We start from the raw sequence: 20,494 nt of genomic DNA on the forward strand, positions 1-20,494 counted from the left end.
AACAGTTGGTGGGCTAGCGGACTAATGCTAGCATGCAAATTTTAGCATGCTAATGCTAGCGCACTACAGCTAGGCCACTAACTCTAGCAGCCAGAAACAAACATCTATGGCTCACTGTCCCTTTGACAATCCAAACAAATAACACATTTTCTTGTAGTGGCCTTTCTAAAGGGATTAGTACTAAGCAGGTAGCACCCTAGCTGGCTAACTGTTAGCTCACCTTTGAAAGCTAATGTCAGCATATATCCATGGTGACGAAATACTAACAATTAATCTTAAAAGCAAATATATATTTTAACGTCTGTAGTGGCAGACTAGCGTAAACTAAAGTAAAACTTTCAGGTTGGGTCTCGTCTTGTAATTTTCACCTTTCTGCACAGCGGTTATATATTTTGCAGGACACTTGCAGCAGGGCTCTCTTTGATGATATCACAAACATTGTTTGGCTGAGGCAGCTGTCCCAGAGCTATCATACAAAATGTTGTTCTCAGGACAACAACCATGTGGCAAAATCAGGATATGCCTGTGCTATACCTGTGAAATGTCACTCAACTACAAAAAGGAGGAGGAACTACCACAAATCGACACAACCAACCAACCAGAAAGGACACTAAAGTACCTACAAGACAAACTAAATTACTCCAAAGAGACACCAAACTACAGCACGGACACAAAAACCACAAAAGATGCACTACAACCACAAAGTGATGCAAAACAACAAGGAAAAGGAGGCTAAACTAGTTGGTGCAAGTGTTTTGCTCCTATGTAGGAGAGGTGGGGGGCCTTTTGCATATCTGTGCCCAGGGGCCCATTGTCTGATAATCTGCCCCTGCTTACAAACATCTAAAAATCTCAAGTTTATCAACCTTCTGCTTCTGTTGAGATAAAAATGTTTTTCTTATTAGCCACTGTGCAAATTGGTAAGGTCTTGACATTTAAAGCGAACGTGCACTGATTAGCCTCCAATAATCACACTACCAGTGGAGTGCAACCTGCAAGCTCATTTTTTTCTATTAAATTAAAAATGTCTTGGTATGTATTAAGTTTCGTATATTTCTGTGAGGCAGGAAAGAATTTAAACTTTTTCCACCGCGCTCGTTTTAAGATAAAGGAAAAGGTTTAAAGCCGAATAAAATGATTTTGATATTAAATTTCTATCAAAAATCCTTACAATCGATGGCGCAGTGTTCTCCCGGCTGGAGTGACATCATATAGCAAGACATGGGTTCAGGTACCAGTAGCCAATCACTGCGGCGGATGCTTGACAGACACGCGGTCAGCAGCCAATAGGAAGCCCCCATTGGTCAGGCGGGGGCAGGACAAGTATAGCCAGGTAGAGACTGTGGGGAGATATTACCAACTGTGTCCCAACGTGAGCATCAGATGAGCTGGACATTTATATGCACTGGAAACTTTGAATTTATTTTTTTTATTACAAAGCGAATTTCTGTCAGGTTGAAGTGTGTCTGTGTATCCAGCGAAGGGAGTTAAAATGTCTATTCACTTGTATCAAATGAGCAGTAAACTGCTCGGGGACACTTTAGGGAAAATGAACGACAACCTGACCTCCGTGGTTTTGGCAGCCTCTGTCATCACTCTCACTCTGGGATATATTTCTAAGCTGCTGCTCAAACAGAGCCCTGACAAGGATCTGGTAAGTTAGCCATGCATCAAATATTCAGTGCCAAAAATAGTTGTTGAAAGCCCTTATTGTCAGCTTGTATTCATCATCACCTACTGTCATCATGTGTCTTTTTTGCAGAAGTATCCACCCTTCATCCCCTCCAGCATCCCCTTCCTGGGCCATGCTATTGCATTTGGGAAAAGTCCCATTGAATTTCTTGAAAATGCATATGAAAAAGTAAGTATTGCAGAAGAACTGAGACTAATAGTTGATTAATCTGCAACTGTTTTCATAATGAATCAAATACTTAGTAAGCTTTTATCAAAAATGCCAAAAAATCACTATTCCAGGTCTTCAGGTGTAAATACTGGCTGATTTTCTGCAATATTCAACTAAATATCTTTAGTTTCTGGACTGCTGGTCAGCCAAAACAAGCAATTTCAATATGTTAAAATAAGCTTTGAGATAAATGTTTTAAACAATACAAACAAAATGACTCATCAGCTTATCAAGAAAATACTAGACAGGTAAATTAGGGAAGAAAATAATTGGTAGTTGAAGCTCAGTAAGTTACAGATTGCAGGTAAGATGAAGAAAAAAAAAATCTTGTCTCTATCTCATGTTACCTCTCACACACATGGATTTGCACACGTACACACTTGACCTTGTTCAACTTTTTTTGGACTGTGACGCCTAAACACAGTGTCTGCTTGCCATACCAGTATGCACATGGTGTAGGACTACCACATAAAATACAATTAAAATTAATTAGAATAAATCCTGGCCTGAAGATTTGAAGTCATCCGGTAGGGCTGCAACAAACAATTATTTTCTCGCATAATCGATTATTTGTTTGGACAATTAAATGTCAGAAAATGGTGAAAAATGCCGTGTTTTCCAAAGTCCACAACCCAAAGATATTTAGTTTACTGTCATAGGGGAGTAAATATAAATCAGAAAATACTCACATTTAAAATGAATTAGAGAATTTTGACTTTTCTCTCAAAAAATTACTCAAACCATTTAATCAATTATCAAAGTAGTTTGCAATAAATTTAATAGTTAGTTGCAGCTTTATTATTAACACAGTAGAGGATTCAAATGAACTGTCTTGCAACCCCTCAGATGTATTTTATCCCGACCCCTCAGTACTGTTTTAACATTTGCATCTCTGCTGTCCACCCCCAGTACGGCCCTGTGTTCAGTTTCACCATGGTGGGCAGTACATTCACCTACCTGCTTGGCAGCGAAGCCGCCACGCTGATGTTCAACAGCAAGAATGAGGATCTGAATGCAGAGGACGTCTACTCCAGACTGACCACTCCGGTGTTTGGCAAAGGAGTAGCCTATGATGTGCCGAATCCTGTGAGTCCACCTTAACTGTGAAATCAAGAAAGATCCCACCTAGTTAATAAATGCTAGAAAATGAATCTCAAAATGTACTTTATTCCATATGTTGCAGATCTTTTTGGAACAAAAGAAGATGTTGAAGACCGGACTGAATATTGCTCGTTTTAGGGAACACGTAAAAATCATCGAAGCGGAGACTATCGAGTATTTTCAGAGATGGGGAGACAGCGGGGAGAAAAGTAAGGTCCTTCACAAATAACTTAATTAAACATGAATATCAGAAAATTAACACGTGATGTAATTTACTTTTAATCAGACTTCTTCGGTCACTTTTGTGGAGTGTGTGAAGTCACTTAACAGCTGTATTTTGGCTGTAGTTTCCACCATTTTATGATGTATTGTGCAGCTTTATATTGAGCCCAAAACAAAACAACTTAAATGCATTACTCATAGAAAAAATACTGAGTAATACCTGATCACTGTCAGTTTTTGTTAGTGCCAATTTTGCCATTAATAGACATCCTGTGTCATATTAACACTTAAAAACAACGGAAAAATAAAGCAATATAACTATTTACAAGGCATGTCTGGTATATAAGGATGTATATTGTTTGTCTAATTGGTTGTTTTGCTTACTTAATGACCTATTTGCCTGTTTCAGACCTGTTTGAGGCTCTGTCTGAGCTGATCATCCTGACGGCCAGCAGCTGCCTTCATGGGAAGGAAATCCGCAGCATGCTGAATGAGCGAGTGGCCCAGCTCTACGCTGACCTGGACGGAGGATTCAGTCACGCTGCCTGGCTTCTGCCCGGCTGGCTGCCCCTGCCCAGCTTCAGGTAGGAGCGCTGGAGGAGCTCAGGACACACACATCTGTAGAAAGAAAGACTCTTGAGTGCTGGCGTATTACAATACAAGAGAAGCCCATAAATACTCTAACAATAATTCTAAGAAAAAGTTTACAGCACTTTACATAAAACAAATTTTGTACATGTACAGTCACTTTTCCAATCCCGTCTGATTGGACTGTTTCTAGTGTGAGTAAAAATAATAACACAAATATATGTTTATTTTTTGTTAGGAAAAGGGACAGAGCTCACACAGAGATCAAGAACATCTTCTTCAAGGTGATTCAGAAGCGCCGGCAGTCCGGAGAGAAAGTGGATGACATCCTGCAGACGCTCGTCGATGCCACCTACAAGTAAGAGAGCTTTAATGTGTGGGACAAAACATGTAAACTCATGCTGCTGGATCATATTTAACTGGACCATTAGATACACTTAGACATGTTATCATGTTCTCCAAAGACTAAATAATAAAGAAAACAGATGATGGTAGAATTTTAGAGGAGCTTAAGATCCTGAAATAAACTGAAAATCTTCTAAATCATAGAGTTCTTACTAGAAAACAGTAAAAGCAAATATATACCTCACATAATAACAGCAGTTTTAATTTATTTAAAACTATATCCCAGGGGTAACTGAGCCGAAGAGATTAGACATGAAGACATTGTTTATATCGTCAGTGATGTTGCTACAAGAAAATCACCATAAAGCCTGAAGAGGTGTCCGTAGGAAGCTGTCTCCTAAAACATTTAAAATATCGTTATGGCCCTTTAAACCCTCTTCAGATGTAAAAATGACACTCTTTCCCCTTCAGAGACGGACGACCCCTGAACGATAATGAGATTGCAGGGATGCTGATTGGTCTCCTCTTGGCGGGTCAGCACACGTCCTCCACCACCAGCGCCTGGATGGGTTTCTTCATGGCCAAAGACAAAGCTCTGCAGGAGCGCTGCTACGCCGAGCAGAGGGCTGTGTGTGGAGAAGAGCTGCCTCCACTTGACTTTGATCAGGTGAGGCTGGATGCAGTGTTGATGCAAAGATTTTATAGTATGAGTATATTAGTGATAATAAAGTTTATTTGTATAGTACTGATCACAACCATTGTTACCAAGTGCTTTATACATCAAACACAACAAATAAAGACACTGTTAATGTTTGACTAACCAGGCAAGCACAAGGAAAAATTTAAGAACAATAAATATCATGAGTAAAACACCAAAGAAAATGTAAAACCAGTGGGTGCATGTTAAGTGTAATAGAGCAATTCAAGGTGGTGTAACTCAGTAGTTTTAAATAAACCTAAAAACTTAAAGGAGAAGTTACCAGAAATCCTTTTGATCAAGATAAGTCCTCAAAAGCGATCTAAAAGAAGACACAGATGTAGCAAGCTGGAGTTCCTCAGGCAGGTCGTTCCACTGATGAGAAGCCCTGACCGCAAATGCCCTGTCCCATTTAGTTTTTAAGTGTGAGGTGGGAACAGTCAGCAGGTTCCTGCCTGAGGTTGTGCACTCATTTGTTAAGGGACAGCAGCTTAGATATATATTGTGGGAAAAGGTTTTATAAATACGTTTTCTGACATGACAGTACTACAAGGTGCTCCCCCTCCTGGTTGTACTCATTTATAGCAATAACAAACATTTAAGTGTGTGATGTGATCATGAAACAGTTTACAGCCAATTGTGAAATACAGATATACTTCAAATATTTTCTTTTGTTGGTGTAAGTAATGGTTGCTCTGGGCCACAGTTAAATATTCCTAATATTGTGCTGGTGTCGTCCTCAGCTGAAAGATCTCAGCTTGTTGGAACGCTGCTTGAAGGAAACCCTGCGTCTCCGCCCACCCATCATGACCATGATGAGGATGGCTCGCTCCCCTCAGGTAAGAGCACCTGTCTAGTCCTTTTGGTATTTCTTTCAAGTGTTTGACATCAGCAAAAATAAACTTTCCCCTTTTAATTTTAATGCTCCATTTCTCAGCACAGTGCAGCAGAAACAGTTTTTCCTCCATTGTGTTCTCAGACTGCAGCAGGATACACCATCCCTGTGGGGCACCAGGTCTGCGTCTCTCCGACTGTCAACCACCGTCTGCACGACACCTGGGTGGAGAGGATGGAGTTCAACCCTGACCGCTACCTCAACGACAACCCTGCTGCAGGGGAGAAGTTCGCCTACGTGCCATTTGGAGCTGGTAAGAAAAATCAATTATTCTCTTTTCAATATTAGTTTCAGCTTTAAAACTGAGTGTACAAAAATTTAAATTATGTACAAAAACTAGCAAAAGAAATCCAAATCCAAACTGTCCCTTTGCTGTCTGGTCCTCAGGCCGCCATCGCTGCATTGGAGAGAACTTCGCCTACGTCCAGATCAAAACCATCTGGTCCACTTTACTGCGCATGTACGACTTTGACTTGGTGGATGGATATTTCCCCACAATCAACTACACCACAATGATTCACACCCCTCACAACCCCGTCATCCGATACAAGAGGAGGAAACAGTGAGAGGAGCGCAGCAGAGACGGGAGGAAACAGTCCAACATCCTGAGTGTGTGAAGCGAACCTGTAACTTCCTGGGACTTGAATTTAGGAACATTTAGATGAACGCACTTTGATTTGACTGAATGTCCAGCTGTTTAGTTTTTGTGCTTCTTTCAGCCCTTTCTTTCTTCTGTCAGTAATAACATCAGCATTTTTTGGACTTGTGTTTGCAGAGATTTTCACACTGACTGTTTTACTCTGACTTCAACACAGATTCTAATGTTCACAATGTGAATTCTTAAAAACAGAAATGCCCAGTTAACACAGTGCCTCGATGGAGGAGAAAGGCTTGTGGCCTTGCATGTTTTATTCAGTGGCTAACTGCAAGCAGAGGCTCTTACTTGAGTCCATATTACAGATTTGGGTGGGAGGAGGAAATGAAGCTGCAGCTGTTATTGCATTAAGAAACAAAAATGGTGCCGCCATGACATGCAGATCTGCAAGCACGACCACTATACAGTGTATGTCTGGATATATTTCCCAAACTATTAGAATTATGTCAAAATATGGCTGTGCTGTGCCGAAACCTCATCGTCTCAGCTGTGCATTTATTAGGTACTTCCAAACTGGAATATTTCACATGCTTGATACGCATTTGTGAAAACCAGGAAATACCATGCACATATTTATAACTTTCAAATGCTGAGACTGAAATAACACTATCAACATGTCAGCTTGTTAACAAAGAAAGTTGTCGCAAAGAAGAAATTTTTTCCTGAGTCAAATTTAAATCTGCATTCTGAAAAAACCCTAATTTTACAAGCCAGTATGATTTAGTAACTTAATATTTACACACGATGTTACTAGTCTAGCAACTCGCCCATGAAACCACTGAGTGCTTCATAACGACTGCTTTGAGCAGCTACATGTGTAGGCTACCCCATATGATTATGTGGATTGTGACATGGAGTCATCATATTTCTACAGTTGTTCTACAATTGTTTTGTCAGTAGTAGACTTTACCACCATCTACTGGACTTAAAGATGTAAGGCATTTATGCCCTGTCTCCGATGTTAACGAAAGTGAAAAATAATTTGTGTATCTGCTCAGTGAGTCAGATCCACTCCAAAATTTTATGTGTTCTTCCCAAGCGGCAACCTCCTAGGCTGAAAAATGGAGCTAGCGTGGAAGTACCAAAATCTGCAGCTCATTAAATGGCCACTGGCTGAGGCTGGCTCCAAAAGCAAGTCAATCCCCATGGATGTTAAAATGTCCAACTTTATAGCAGATATAATCTCTACAGCTAATTTCAAGAGTCATGACAACTGCACGGGTGGTGAATTTTTATGTAACTCACCTCTTATTTTATTAAGGCTTCAAGTTACACATAATTAAGGGTGTGGCTGCTTCAGTGACAAGCTGGCTGTGAGGTGACACTATAGTCTATGAGTCAGCTCCACCTTTTCGTCCAAATTTGGTCACTTCTGGCTCCAGAAGACCAAGATGATGCTGGCAAAAATACTGAACTTGAGTCAAAACCAACAAGTGGCTCTATCCATTATTTTTTATATAGTCTGTGGTTCTTCCTCGGCCCATGTTACACCCTTCCACCAAATTAACCTGAAGACAACCTGCTTGGTGGAAATAATGACACAAAGAGCAAAACAGCACTGTGAATGAGCTGCTGGGGGATGTTACCATGTGGTCACAGATTGTTTTCCTTCAAAAATGCAAAAAATAAATACCAAAATATAAATAGCAGATAAACTGTTATGTTTAACAGTTATGAGGAGATAAACTGTTATTCTTGCCCTCACCTGAAATTTGAATGAGGTGCTTTTAAAAAGGTGACCTGTACTGATCTAAACGGACCTCGTTTAGCTAATGAGCACTGACTATCTTTAGTGTAAACATTAAGTTACAATGTCTCATTGCCCAAGCTGTGTTGTGTCTTGGACTAGACTTAGACTCTGTAACATGTCTTCTCATTACAGAAAATATTGTCCTCATCATGGAATATTTGATTTTGATCTTATTGTGAATTTTGGTTCTGGAAAAAAGTTTAATTCCTTCTTTCAATAAAGAAACTTTAAAAATAAGCTCCCACACTGTTGGCACTTGATGCTAAATGTATTGAATAACTGTGCTCTGGTACAGCATCCCTCATCTTTTACTCCAGAAGTTCCCAACCTGGAGGTCCTGACCCCCACTAGGGGTCGTCAAAGCTTCATGGGGGGGGGGGGGGGTCACAAGACCTTCCCAATTGTAAGGGTTGTTAAAAACCTTTAAAAAATATACAGTAGGCCTTTATCTCATCATTTTTTTCACTTCTGCGAAGAATAGTTCAATCAGGAGACTCGTTATTTAAAGCGAAAAGAATATTTATTAAACGTGCACATAAGAATGAAAAATATGGAAAGTCTTAGGTGATTAGACCCCATAGAGATAGTATGATTTCAGGAGGGTGATGAATCCATAGTCAAACAGGCTGGTTATAGAAAAGTCCCTAAAGGAAAAATGTTCGGAACCACAATCTATTCAGTGGAAAACAAGAAATGAAACATACACAACTCTTTCAAATAATGTAGTCCTCTTTATTTCAGTTTTTGACAAAATACCCAGAAAATTCAAAGCTCCTACGCTTTACAAAAATACGTTCTCTACAAATGTCCTCTGTAGTCTGTCTGGCCTAAACAAAACACAGTGTAGTGTAGAATATCCAGCAGCAGCCTCCTTAACAATAAACCCAAACACTCTCTACATAACGCTCCACCCATTCAACGCAAACATATAAATTAATCACAAGGTCTTAAATTAGCATTAGACAAATATACATGATTGTAGTTCATCCACAACAAAGAGGCAGATTCATTTACAAACATAGCTGTTTTTCAAGTGCTGGCGACAAAAAGCCTGGATACAACATGTCGTACGCTATTAAAAAAATGTGTTTTGGTCCACATGGAGAGATACAGTCCACACCAGAATGATAGAAAACAGCAGAGCGCTCAGCACGAGAAAAGGCAACTGAGTTTCTTCAAGCCAAAGTTACTTGACAGCGTCTATCTTCTCAAGCCAAAGTGCAATTGAGCATATGAAGAAGCACCTGCGGAGGGGAAAAAAAAGTTAAGACAATTTGTCAGCTGCTTTATTTTACTGAAATCAAAGGAGTTCCTGTACGTCTGTTCTGAAAGTTTCTCTATAACCGTTCATCCAACTGATGTCACACTTGGCAGATGTATTGCTGAGGACCCAGGGATGTGCAGTGTCCAGAGCTCTTGAAATCTACAAGACGTGTGTGTACTGAGAGGGGGACCCCTATTAACCGTTACACCTGTTAACAGCATGCTTGGTGCAGCTCACTGTCCATCACTCACTACAGTACGTTAAAAAGCAGATGGGAACAGAGGGATCGGAGACGTTACATTGTAATAAACTCAGACATTTCATGCAACGATGCAACTTTCGGAATGAATGTATTTGTTTCCAGAAAACAGACTTTATTGAGAGGACTATAAAATGTTCATGAGAGCTTTTGCACCAAAACTGAGGCATAGCTAGCATTTCTAGCGGATGCAACTATATTATGGCAGGTTTATTGCTCAGGACACTCGGAAATCACAGTGCGCACACATAGCTGGAATGTTGGGGTACTGATTATGAAGCAAACCACATCCTGATAAAAGTTAAATTCCATGCAAACCATTTCCAAATTGCAACTTCAGTCCCCTGCACAGTCATTTAGGGATAGTGTACATATATGTTTATGGTGTAAAACATGGCTATGATCATCATTTTAATGAGGGTCCATAGAAACCGCCATTTGAATTTAACACTGATGTGTTGTGACTCTTGCCGTCAGTCTTCAAATTAGCAGAAATATGATTGTTTGTGAGGATGTATACATACAGTATAAATACCTTTACACTTTCTTTCCATGGCATGACATTAAAATACCAAGTTAGTCGACATTTACAATTTTTTTAGTGTCTTCTTACAGTGTTTTGCTGATTTGAACCACTAAAATGTTTGCATGTAGTGTGTTCAGACTGGAAAAGAAACAAAACTACACATACTCTCACTCATGACTGGAGGCGTGTGTTCAGTGACTTTTTTCTGTACCAACACTGTGTGCAAGTTGTTAATAAAAATAAGAAAAAATATCCTATTTTCTGTGCCTAGGACTGATTTTTCTTCTTGCTGTGGTACTAAAAGAGGTATCCAGTATTGTTTTTCATACTAGTATTGTATCATAAAATTCTGGTATCATCCCTAGTAAAGTGTGTACACTAGTATGAAGTACTTCTGGGACTTAGCTGACTGTGTGTGTTACCTGAAGTCACACTCCCCAGCCTCCTCTGCAGTGCCTCCAGTCTGGAGATGTAGTCAGTGAGCGCTCGGTCGGGGTCGTAGTTCTGCAGGTGTGAACAGGTGAGAGCTCCGTGGTCTCCGGCGATGTGAAACCTACACCACACAAAAACAACCGACATTAACCTTTCAGTCACAGAGCTGACACATCATGACACTAGAGACAGATTCTTTCTATAAAATATCAAGTTAATGTCTTCTTATCTTTTTATGTCAGTAGAATGTAACATAAATAAGTCTGGGCTGATATCTTGTGATGATCATTATCTTTGGCATTTTATAGATCGATCTCAACAGACTATTTGGGAAAAGAACTGTTATATCAATTAATAATAACAGTGATTGTTAGTTTAAGTCCCATTTGGTGTTGTACCTGTGTTGTGTGGAGGAGACAGCTGATCTCGGGGATTCACGTCCACTTCGACCCCTGCCGCCGGAGACTCCTCCTCCTCCGCTTCCTCTTTCTCTGTACATCTCTACGCTGCCCGGGTGAAGATACGGTGAGTCTCTCACATCTGTACCTGAGAGAGAGGAATAAAAATGTTGTTCAAAGAGCTTAAAATACCTTGTGCACAGTCGTGTTTCCTTCTTGGGTGCCAGCTGGTGCAAGGTCAACTACAGTATCCCAAAAGAAAATCAAATCGAAAGTCTAAAAGACATGACGTGTTTTGGTTACCTAACATCTGTCCTGCTCCGTTCTTGTTGAGACTGCAGGAGTTTGTGGAGCTCATCCCCGTCGCCTTGTGCCATCGCTTCACTAGGAAACGCATTCTAAAATGGAAAATATTTCGGTTTTAGTTTTATAAAATAAATAGTTATCTCTGTGATTGCATATACATCTGTTGTTAACATGAGGAAGATAGCACTGGCCAAAACAAACCCTCCAACATAGACAGCTCCCTACCTGGAGAGGGCGATTGAGACTCGGACGGCAGAGCGGAAGCGCATCAGCCCCCGGCGGCGCTGGCTGAGGGACTCCATGCTGGGGAGAGATGGCCGGCTGCCCATCCTGGAGAGGAGCGACAGTGTGGCTTCCTCACACTCCTGGAAGCCGCCCAGCAGTAACAGCAGATACTTCTTCTGGTAGATCAGCGCTTTGCGGAAGCTTTCTGACCTCAAGTATTTTCCGTACATCCTCTGGAGGAAAAGTAAAATGATTACTACCTTTAACTAACTATGATTACTCCTTAATTATGGTGACATATCATTTGTTTTTAGCTGACCTTCAGTGCAGCATTGTCAGCCTCAGGTCCCGTTATCTCTCGCAGGGTGTCGGTCCTGATCTCCCCCCGGAGTCGGGCCACCTGGGCCTGGGCCAGGAGTAAAGCTTTCTCCAGGCGGAGCTTCTCTCTCATCCAAGCCTCCCGCTCCTGGGAGAGTATCATACCTGCCGAATCCGTCTTGGACACTCCTCTCCTGCTGCTGAACTGCGAGGAGAAATTAATGTAACTTAGTCAAAGTCTTCTGCATGAAATGACAACAGACAACCAAATCAAAGTTTATATTTGAGTTTCCCACATATGAGGCACTTGTAGTATCTTATATTATCTCATAGTTTTGGCTGCCACATCTCTGGTTCACAATAAGACTGATATCAGCGTCAGCAAAGTGTTGTGATATGTCCTCATGTACTCACACTGTCACCTGATCCCGGTCCAGCCTGCCGGTAGCGTCGGAGCTCCTCTTCCAAACGGAGCGTGTGGTTCCTCAGATCGTTCTTCTCCTCGGTCAGACGGCTGACGAAACCTGTCAGCTCGGCGTTTTGTCTCAGCAGTCGCTCCGTCAGGTTGTTGGAGGAGCTGGAGGAGCCTCCTGCCAGCAGGGACACACTCTGTGGGAAACAGCAACAACAGCAGTCACAACCATGTGTGATCACATTAGGAGCTCCACAGATTACAAACATTCGGAAAAATAAACAAACAATTGGTTTGAGCTCATCAGGAAAGTGTAATTTGTGATTTTGATCCACATTTTTTTCATGAGAAGAGGAAGTAAACATTTTATTGATTGTTTTATGCAGCATTTGGATAGATAACATAACACTGTGTCATCAATTAATTTTATTTCTTTACTTGTTGAATTGTACCGTTCTGTCTGCAAGAAATTAAATAAAAAGACATGTAAAAAATAACTGAAGGAGTTTAAAAAACATTTTTTGACCTCGGGGACGGAGGGTAGACCTGGGGACTGCTGCAGCATCGTGATGACCTCGTCAACATTGGACTGCACCCAGGATAGCTCTTCACTGTCGACCTCTGCAGTCAGCCTGCACACAGCATGTACAACTCACAATCAGTTCATTCCTGTAAGGTTACTGGGTTATGTCCACACCAATGCTTTCCTTTTTAAAATGCAGCTATTGCTACATTTACACCTAATGTCCATAATACGTTGATGTGAAGATCACCCCTAAAATGGTGACCTTCAAAACATGCTGCTGACCCTGTTTTATTTTGACGCTCCAGGGTTGTGTTTTAGCCTGTACAGACGGAAACTGGAAATGATGACGCAGACAACAATGCTCCTGTCCTGACAGGATCTTATCAGAGATGGTGTGTCAAGCCCAAACATTTAAGCTAGGCCTACTTACTTTTTATGATTCAACCTTCTTGTGTGGGTAAGCTTACTCATTTCCTGACTGCCTTATACTCACGTGTTAGTTTTGTAACAGTTTGCTCAAAGCAAAGAAATCTCTGGTCTTTTTGCAACCTCCATAGTTTTTCCTGTAACTAAGCAACCAAACTGCTTCCTGTTTACAACAGCATGCACACGCCCATTGTACATGAATGGTCACGTGATATGCATATTCAGGTGTGTTAGTATGAACAGAGATTACCTCTAAAATTGTGTTGCAACGCTCATGTGTATGGAGATCGTATGAAATTGCTGTTTTAAAATGCAGCTGTAAAATTGAAAAGTATTAATTTTTTTTTACTTCAATTACTTAGTTTAGTGTATTTCTTCCTGCCAAATACTTACTAATTTATTTTATGATTTTATATTATTATTTTTTGCATTTTATTATGTTTATTTATCTTTTTTTTTTTTTAACCTATAAGTTTTCTCATGGGTTGAAATATGTTAATTTATCATACCAATAGGATCGTCTTTGAAGGCATAATCATATAACAAATGTTTTTATTTGTATTTAAGGTTTTGTTACTTTATCTTCCAAGAAAAGCGAGAAAAAAACAAAAACAGAACACTTTATCTACGATGTGATGTAGGAACTGTATTCCAATTTTGTTCTACATAAAAATTAAAATAAAAAACAAAACAAAAACCTAAAACGTATTAGCGTGGATGTGACCTCAGACAAGTCCTGCAAATCATGACACATTTATGGATTATGTCAAAGCTAATTAAGTGTTACTGTTATAAAGACACTTTGAACACTTTAAACCTGCAATAACATGTTATGGCCACTTGGGGGCAGCAGAACAAGCTGTAAATATAACACCTTATAAAGCTGACATTCTCAATGTGAAAACATTATTTACAGTCGCTTCAATTACCTGCCAGTAGCCTTGTTCGCCATGCCTCGGACCTTGGACGAAATGAGGCGGAGTCTGCCCAGAATCTTGTCAACTGTGCGCCATGGACCATGGTGTGGCCCACCAGTGTGACCTGTCGGAGAGACCTCCACGTGGGGCGACGAGGTGGAGCTTGCTGACTGTACATTTCCACTCTTCTGCTGGAACACCCAGTCTTTGGTGCGGTCAGTGGACTCGCTGTGCCAGATGGCCTGCTGTCAAGATAATAACAACACAGCTTTATTCACATGTAATGAAATCAGATTAGAACAAGACAAAATTTTTAAAAAATAAGGAATTATAGGAGGAGTGTGTGACTGGCTGATACTCACAGTGTGGCCATCAGCCTGCAGAGGTCCGCTCCCCTCCCTCCCTCCTCTCTGCTCTAACTGGTGCAACCTCTCCTCCAGTCTCTCCTTCTCCTTTTCTAGGCTCTTCCTCCTCTCCATCTCTCTATCCAGCTGCTCCTGCGCCTCAGACATTTGTGCTTCCAGCCTCTCCAGCTGGGCCCGAGCCTCCAGCAGCACCTCCTGGTCACGTCTTGATCTCTGACTCCCCAAAGTCAGCTCCTCCTCTTTTCGTACCACCTCGAGCTTCTGGGCCTCTACCTGGCTGAGGAGAAGCACCACCTGGGGAAGAGAAATAAAAGATAAAAATAAATATAATGAGGAGGATAGTTTTAACAATTAATTAACATTTATACTTTTTCCCCCCCGTCTTGTGTCCATTTGGAGCAAATGCAGTAGAGAACATACCTGTGCATGTTTGTCATCCAGCTCCCTCTGCAGTCTTTCCAGCAGACTCCCTTCCTCCTCCAGCCCCCTCCTATCCTCCTCCACCTGCTGCTCACTTGACGGACCTCCGTCTGAGGACGCACCTGTCCGCAGCTCTCTCTCCCTCCCCAGTGCGGTGGTCATCTCCAGGGTCTTAGCTCGCTCTGTCTCCAGCTGGACCTGGAGCTCCTGGAGGCGTCTGTGGAGGCTGAGGCGCTCCTGTTCTGCCTGCTGAGAGAGCTGAGAAGAGGCCTGGCGCTCTTGTTCCAGGGTCTGTGTCAGCTGGGCCACGCGGCTCTTCTGCTCCTCCAGAGTGAGGTTCAGATCCTGAGAGGAAAATATAAATAGTGGTAAGATTGATAAATATTGTTAATTCATAGCCCCCATCCCTGGTTAGGCTTTTATTCAGGTTAAAATAAAACTCCAACATACAAAAGGCACATGTCTAAAGGCACTTACCTCCAGTTCTTCTCGTTTACTCTCCTCGTTTCTCCCAGTTCGACACTTCTCCTTCTCCATGGCCCACTGAAGATCTCTGCTTCTCTTTTTCTCCTCTGTCAGCTGGTCGTTCAGTGCGTCCACCTCAGCAGCCTTCTGTGATACTTCTGCCCTGTTGAGGGACATAATTGTTCATTTAATCCTTCAAATCCTTCAAATATTCACTGATGCAAATGTTAAAGCACTGGTTCTTAAAGGGACACATGAAAGCAAAATCTGAGGGGCAAAAGGTGACTTTTTTTAAATCTAATGTTTTTATTTTCTCGTAAAATACCGGACACTTTCACTTTTTCAGATCTACTGTATCCTCACACGTCAATGCAAAGGCTGATCTGCAGACCTAACCTTTTATTGCATGAACAACACAGCTCTGTTCAGGTCTTACTATATTTCCTCTTCATGGCTGATGCTCAGGAGCACTTGCACCCTGTTTGAAGTCCACAGAACGGGGTTGTATGCCGAAATTTTCATTAACAAAAAAGAACACCACAGTTGCCACAATCTATGGGATAAGCTGGTTTGTGCATCAAGTTTTCATGGAGCAAGGGTGACGATTTTTTTCCTTGTCCAATCCATGGACTGCAGTGTTTCTAGCTCCACCTTTTAGAATTGGATCAGTGTGTGTCACCCCTCTGTGTACCGACACAGACAAAAACAAGCCCTCTAATGTGAAACAAACTGGACTGAACTGGATCGGACCGCTTGGTGGAAATGAGGCTTTAGTCATTATCATGTTTTTTTAATGGAAATCACATTATATTCTCCATTCAGCACCTGCTCCTTACATTGTCTGGCACCCAGGAGGGATCTGACTGACTGAGATCCAGGAGGGAGTACAGGCCAACAGGTTGGCAACAAATTAATTTTACCATTTTATTAAAAAACATGTCACATCCACACTGGTTTAGATGATGAAAAATAAAAGTCAAATTAACCCAGACAGAATTTAATTTCTGTTTTTGAAGGACATTTGCCTAAATATTGAACAATTAGTGAACTTTGGAAGCCCTCAGATCATAACTTTGTTGTAAAAGCATTTAATACACTTTTATCATTAAGTCTTAGATTACTGGATCACCCACATCTGGCGTAGTTGAGTACATTTACTCTAGTAGTTACTGAAATGTATCCATGTGTATTGGACACACGTCTGTGAACAAACATCATGTCTAACCTGAGTGTGTCCAGTTCTTTGAGGTGTTTGTGCTGAGCCTTGAGCGTCGTCTCCAGCTCCAGTTTAGTCTGCGACAGTTCACCCTTCAGTTCCTCCACCAACAGCCGGTCGGCCTCTGCTGCTCCATCAGCTCCTCCTCCCTCCCTCTGCTGCCTCACACTGTGTTCAACACCTAAAGAGGCAGCAGGCTGAGAACCTGAAGGACAACAATCAGATCATCAATATCAGGACGTTTGCCCACTCAGAGCAGGTAAAAATAATAAAGCCATGACACATCATCACCAGCAGAGTGAGAGTAAGTGTGAAGGAATTTTTTTGAACTGGTTCACCTTGATGAATTTTCTCTAGTTGACCACGGAGCTGATGAATCTCAGAGATGAGACTGGACCTTTCCGCAGTATGGAGCGAACCCATCGCCTCTCTGTGCTGGGCGTCCTGTATCAGGATCATAAATACCACATTTGATCAATAACCAACACAAACGAAAATCAAAGCAGAGGAAAGAGACCAGTGAGGGCTTGGATTTAGTGTTCAATTACAGATTCACTTCTTATTTCTGACCTGTTCAGCCAGTTTGTGCTCCAGCTGATTGAGGTGTATGATGGCATCACTGGTTTCTAGCAGATCCAACTGACTGTAAAGGGCGCTCTTCAACACACTGCGTTCCCTCATAAACACCTGCCGCACTGCATCCAGCAGATCCCCACGCCAGTCAACACCGCCTGATGTCTGCAGCAAGTCAGAGATGCACAGATAAAGACACAAGCACAGAGAAAAAACACAACCTGACATTTAAATCTTGCTGCTTGAACTGCGATATTTCTGACTGGTTGAGCTCTGATCTACAGGAAGCAGTGTTTTGTGAAGAGTCCTCATGTACCTGTGTTTCTCTGTGTGTCTGCATCTGGCTGATGAGGCCTTTAAGAGACTCCACAGTTGCCAGTAAGGCATCTCTTTCCTTCAACCAGCCTGGGATGTTGAACTGGGTGCCTGGCTCGCCTTCTGTAAGAGGGAGCTCTGACAGAGAGAGCACCTGCATGCCCTCCTGGTGCACCTCCCTGAGCAGCGTCTAAATACACAAAAAACAGAAATTTTTATTTCTGCAGAACGAATGAAAAGAATCACAGGCATATTTCAGTATGATCATTTACTGCTGAGCACTAGGATGATGTTTATGCTAAGTGAAGGTGATACCTTGATCCGGTCAGGCAGTGGATCATCAGTGTCTCTCCTGGCACCCTCTGGAGTCGTCCTAAACTCCTGCTGCAAGCTCGGGAAGTCAAATCCAGTCCGCTGACTGTAGTCTGAGCTGCTGTCTGCAAGACGACAAACACGTTGGTCTGAATACAACACTGACGTGCCCATGAGTTCGTGGACATAGGTCTTGGTCACTACAACAATTAAATAAACTCTGTTTCTCCTGCATTCACATGGCAATGTTGTGCATCGAAGTGTTACCAATGCTAATAAGAAATGTGTGAAACACTAGCAGCCCTGACAAACTGTTTTAAGCGTCTCAAAGAAACAGTCAGATAGGAATAGGAATAGCTGAGCAGACGACTATCTCAGGACTGTGTTGTTTATGGGACTCAGGTTATTTCTGTAAATTGTTTATTCAAGCAAAACCTGAATACACACCTAGGGTTCTGTAAAACATTTGATCATTGTCAGTTTTTGTTTAGTTCATGTCCATGGATAATTAAGGTGATTACAATACAGGAAAAAACAGACTTTACCATCTGAAGCAAAAAGTAAACAGAGGAGTAGCCCCTTGTGTTGTTTCTTACCACTTGTGTAGCCATCTTTGAACTGTGATGCCGGACGGTCTTGTCTTAATGAAGGGGCCTGGAAAAGATGAAACATGATTCAGATCCTTCTTTTACTGAATAAATTGTGATGATAACACCACACAAGATCATGAGACTTTAGTATGCAGCACCTTCAGAACATTTTACTACTGTACATGTCACAGAAACGCTGATAGATGACAGATAATTTATCAAATAGCTGTTCAACAGAAAATTAATTGGCAAATTTCAAGTTGAGGTGCCAAATAACTCCTGGTTTCACCTTGTTAAATACAAGGATTTGCAACTGTCTCTATTTCATATCTTTGTACATTGAATATTGTTTGGGTTTTTGGGATGTCTGCAGGACAAAATGAACGATCTGAAGATTTAATTTGGGAACTTGTGCTGAGCATTTTTCACAATTTCCTGACATCAAAATGGTTAATCAAAATGAAAAAAGTCATTAGTTGCAGCCCTAATTTGTGATTCAAAGAGCAACTATAAATATGAATCATCTGTCATGTACGTTCGTGGCAGGAGGAGAAGAATCTCTGAAAGTGATCGCAGCACATTTTAGCCATCTTGCTTTTTTAGACAAAATGTAAAATCAGCATGAACCAAATGCCTTAAAAATCCATAATAAGTGATCACACTGAGCAATTTGGGGTTCAGTATTTTGCTCAAGGACAATTTGACATGTAGACTGCAGGGGCGACTGCAGGGGCCAGGGATCGAACCACAGACCTCCTGATTAGTGGACAACCACTTTACCTCTATCACAGCTGCCCACCAGCTGTACAAACTGACAAAACAGTACACTATGATGATTAGGATGTGGACTATCATTAGCATGTACAGATTCAGTATGTTGTATGGGTTTGGGACAGAGGTGTTGTTTCCTGCCCTCACCTCTGTGGAGCGCAGCTTGTCGATGACAGCCTTGAGGGCCTTACACTCATCCTCCAGAGCCTGTGTGTCCCTGCGAAGGCTCTCGCTTTCTGTTATATGCCGCGCCTCCATGTCCAGGATCTCTGCCGCATGGAGCTCCTGCATTTGTACAATCTTCTCCTGGAACTCTCCGATCACCTCCTCCATTTCCTCTTTGGATGCAGACTCACTTCCCTGGCTGAGGTTGGACATTTGGAGGGGTTCGGTCTGCGTGAATGAGTGCGTTACCGCCACGTGTTGCTGCTCAGAGCTGCTGTTTAGCCGCGCGCTGTGGGATTTGTTGGAGGACTGGCTGGAAGTGGCAGAGTTTTTCCTGGAGAGAGATGGTTTATCTTTGGCACTGCTTCCCTTACCAGCCGGCTGTTTGCCTCCTTTCCTTTTAGGCTGGGTGGTGGAGGAGGAAGAAGCAGAGGAGACAGGCTGGGGAGATGGAGAGGGAGATGGAGAAGGAGAAGGAGAAGGAGATGGAGGACCAGAATCTGCTGTCTTCATCAAGGCTGTTCGTACCTCCTGGAGCTCCTCTTTGAGCTTCGAAATGGAAACTTCACGGACATGGAGTTCGCTCTGCAGCTTCTCGTTGTGCTGCCTGTAGCTATTGAGTTCTTCTTTGGTGGTGTCCACATTCGTTCTCATCCCCTGGAGCTCCTCTTTGAGCTTAGAAATGGAAACTTCGCGGACTTGGACATCCTCCTGAAGCTTCTCATTACGCTGCCTATAGCTGTTGAGCTCGTCTTTGGTGGAGGCCGAATCGTTTTTGACCTGCTGGAGCTCCTGCAGAAGCTCTGACATGTTAGCTTGGTCTTCATCAGCTTGAACCTTGAGGACGATAAAGAAAAGGTCAAATACTACACACATACCCAGGAATCATGAAAGAATATAATGTATTCATATAAATCAACAATCTGAACAGTTTTAGAGAAATATAAAAACACAGATTATACTGTAGGGGAGAATTGCCTTAAATGTAACTGTTAAATTTCAGTTTAAATGCTGACAGGAAAGTTTTTTAATATCATGGCCTTGTATGTCTGTTAACTTGCAAATATAAGTGAACTATGTGGCTATAGCATGGAGGTGTAATCGGGTGGTGAGTTTCAATAATATCATGATGTTTTA

At 41.8% G+C, this 20,494-nt stretch overlaps 2 protein-coding genes across 7 annotated transcripts in view; one reads left to right on the forward strand and one right to left on the reverse strand.

The window, feature by feature from the left end:
* The first annotated feature begins 1,329 nt into the window (after positions 1-1,329).
* On the forward strand, positions 1,330-8,393 carry LOC125905160 (lanosterol 14-alpha demethylase). Its single transcript, XM_049603050.1, has 10 exons — positions 1,330-1,654; positions 1,763-1,861; positions 2,813-2,989; positions 3,087-3,213; positions 3,636-3,810; positions 4,053-4,172; positions 4,631-4,826; positions 5,600-5,695; positions 5,836-6,004; positions 6,139-8,393. The coding sequence occupies exons 1-10, from the start codon at positions 1,493-1,495 to the stop codon at positions 6,315-6,317; spliced, it is 1,500 nt and encodes a 499-aa protein (XP_049459007.1). The 5' UTR covers positions 1,330-1,492; the 3' UTR covers positions 6,318-8,393.
* A 474-nt stretch (positions 8,394-8,867) lies between these two features.
* The window catches only part of akap9 (A kinase (PRKA) anchor protein 9), an 85,778-nt gene continuing 74,151 nt past the window's right edge, over positions 8,868-20,494 (reverse strand). For 5 of the 6 annotated variants that reach the window (XM_049601684.1, XM_049601683.1, XM_049601685.1 and 2 more), the window contains 19 exons: positions 19,340-20,194; positions 18,428-18,485; positions 17,835-17,956; positions 17,521-17,709; positions 17,202-17,369; positions 16,970-17,075; positions 16,641-16,836; positions 15,428-15,578; positions 14,951-15,295; positions 14,528-14,824; positions 14,178-14,410; positions 12,823-12,928; positions 12,299-12,493; positions 11,886-12,089; positions 11,567-11,799; positions 11,339-11,433; positions 11,036-11,183; positions 10,628-10,758; positions 8,868-9,400 (listed from right to left, as the gene is read on the reverse strand). In XM_049601684.1, the coding sequence (XP_049457641.1) occupies positions 9,357-9,400; positions 10,628-10,758; positions 11,036-11,183; positions 11,339-11,433; positions 11,567-11,799; positions 11,886-12,089; positions 12,299-12,493; positions 12,823-12,928; positions 14,178-14,410; positions 14,528-14,824; positions 14,951-15,295; positions 15,428-15,578; positions 16,641-16,836; positions 16,970-17,075; positions 17,202-17,369; positions 17,521-17,709; positions 17,835-17,956; positions 18,428-18,485; positions 19,340-20,194 (3,876 nt within the window). In that variant the 3' untranslated portion in view covers positions 8,868-9,356. The remainder of the gene's footprint in view (positions 9,401-10,627; positions 10,759-11,035; positions 11,184-11,338; positions 11,434-11,566; positions 11,800-11,885; positions 12,090-12,298; positions 12,494-12,822; positions 12,929-14,177; positions 14,411-14,527; positions 14,825-14,950; positions 15,296-15,427; positions 15,579-16,640; positions 16,837-16,969; positions 17,076-17,201; positions 17,370-17,520; positions 17,710-17,834; positions 17,957-18,427; positions 18,486-19,339; positions 20,195-20,494) is intronic. The other variant, XM_049601682.1, reaches the window with a different exon arrangement.

The sequence above is a fragment of the Epinephelus fuscoguttatus genome, linkage group LG17 (assembly GCF_011397635.1).
Source record: "Epinephelus fuscoguttatus linkage group LG17, E.fuscoguttatus.final_Chr_v1".
Lineage (NCBI taxonomy): Eukaryota > Metazoa > Chordata > Actinopteri > Perciformes > Serranidae > Epinephelus > Epinephelus fuscoguttatus.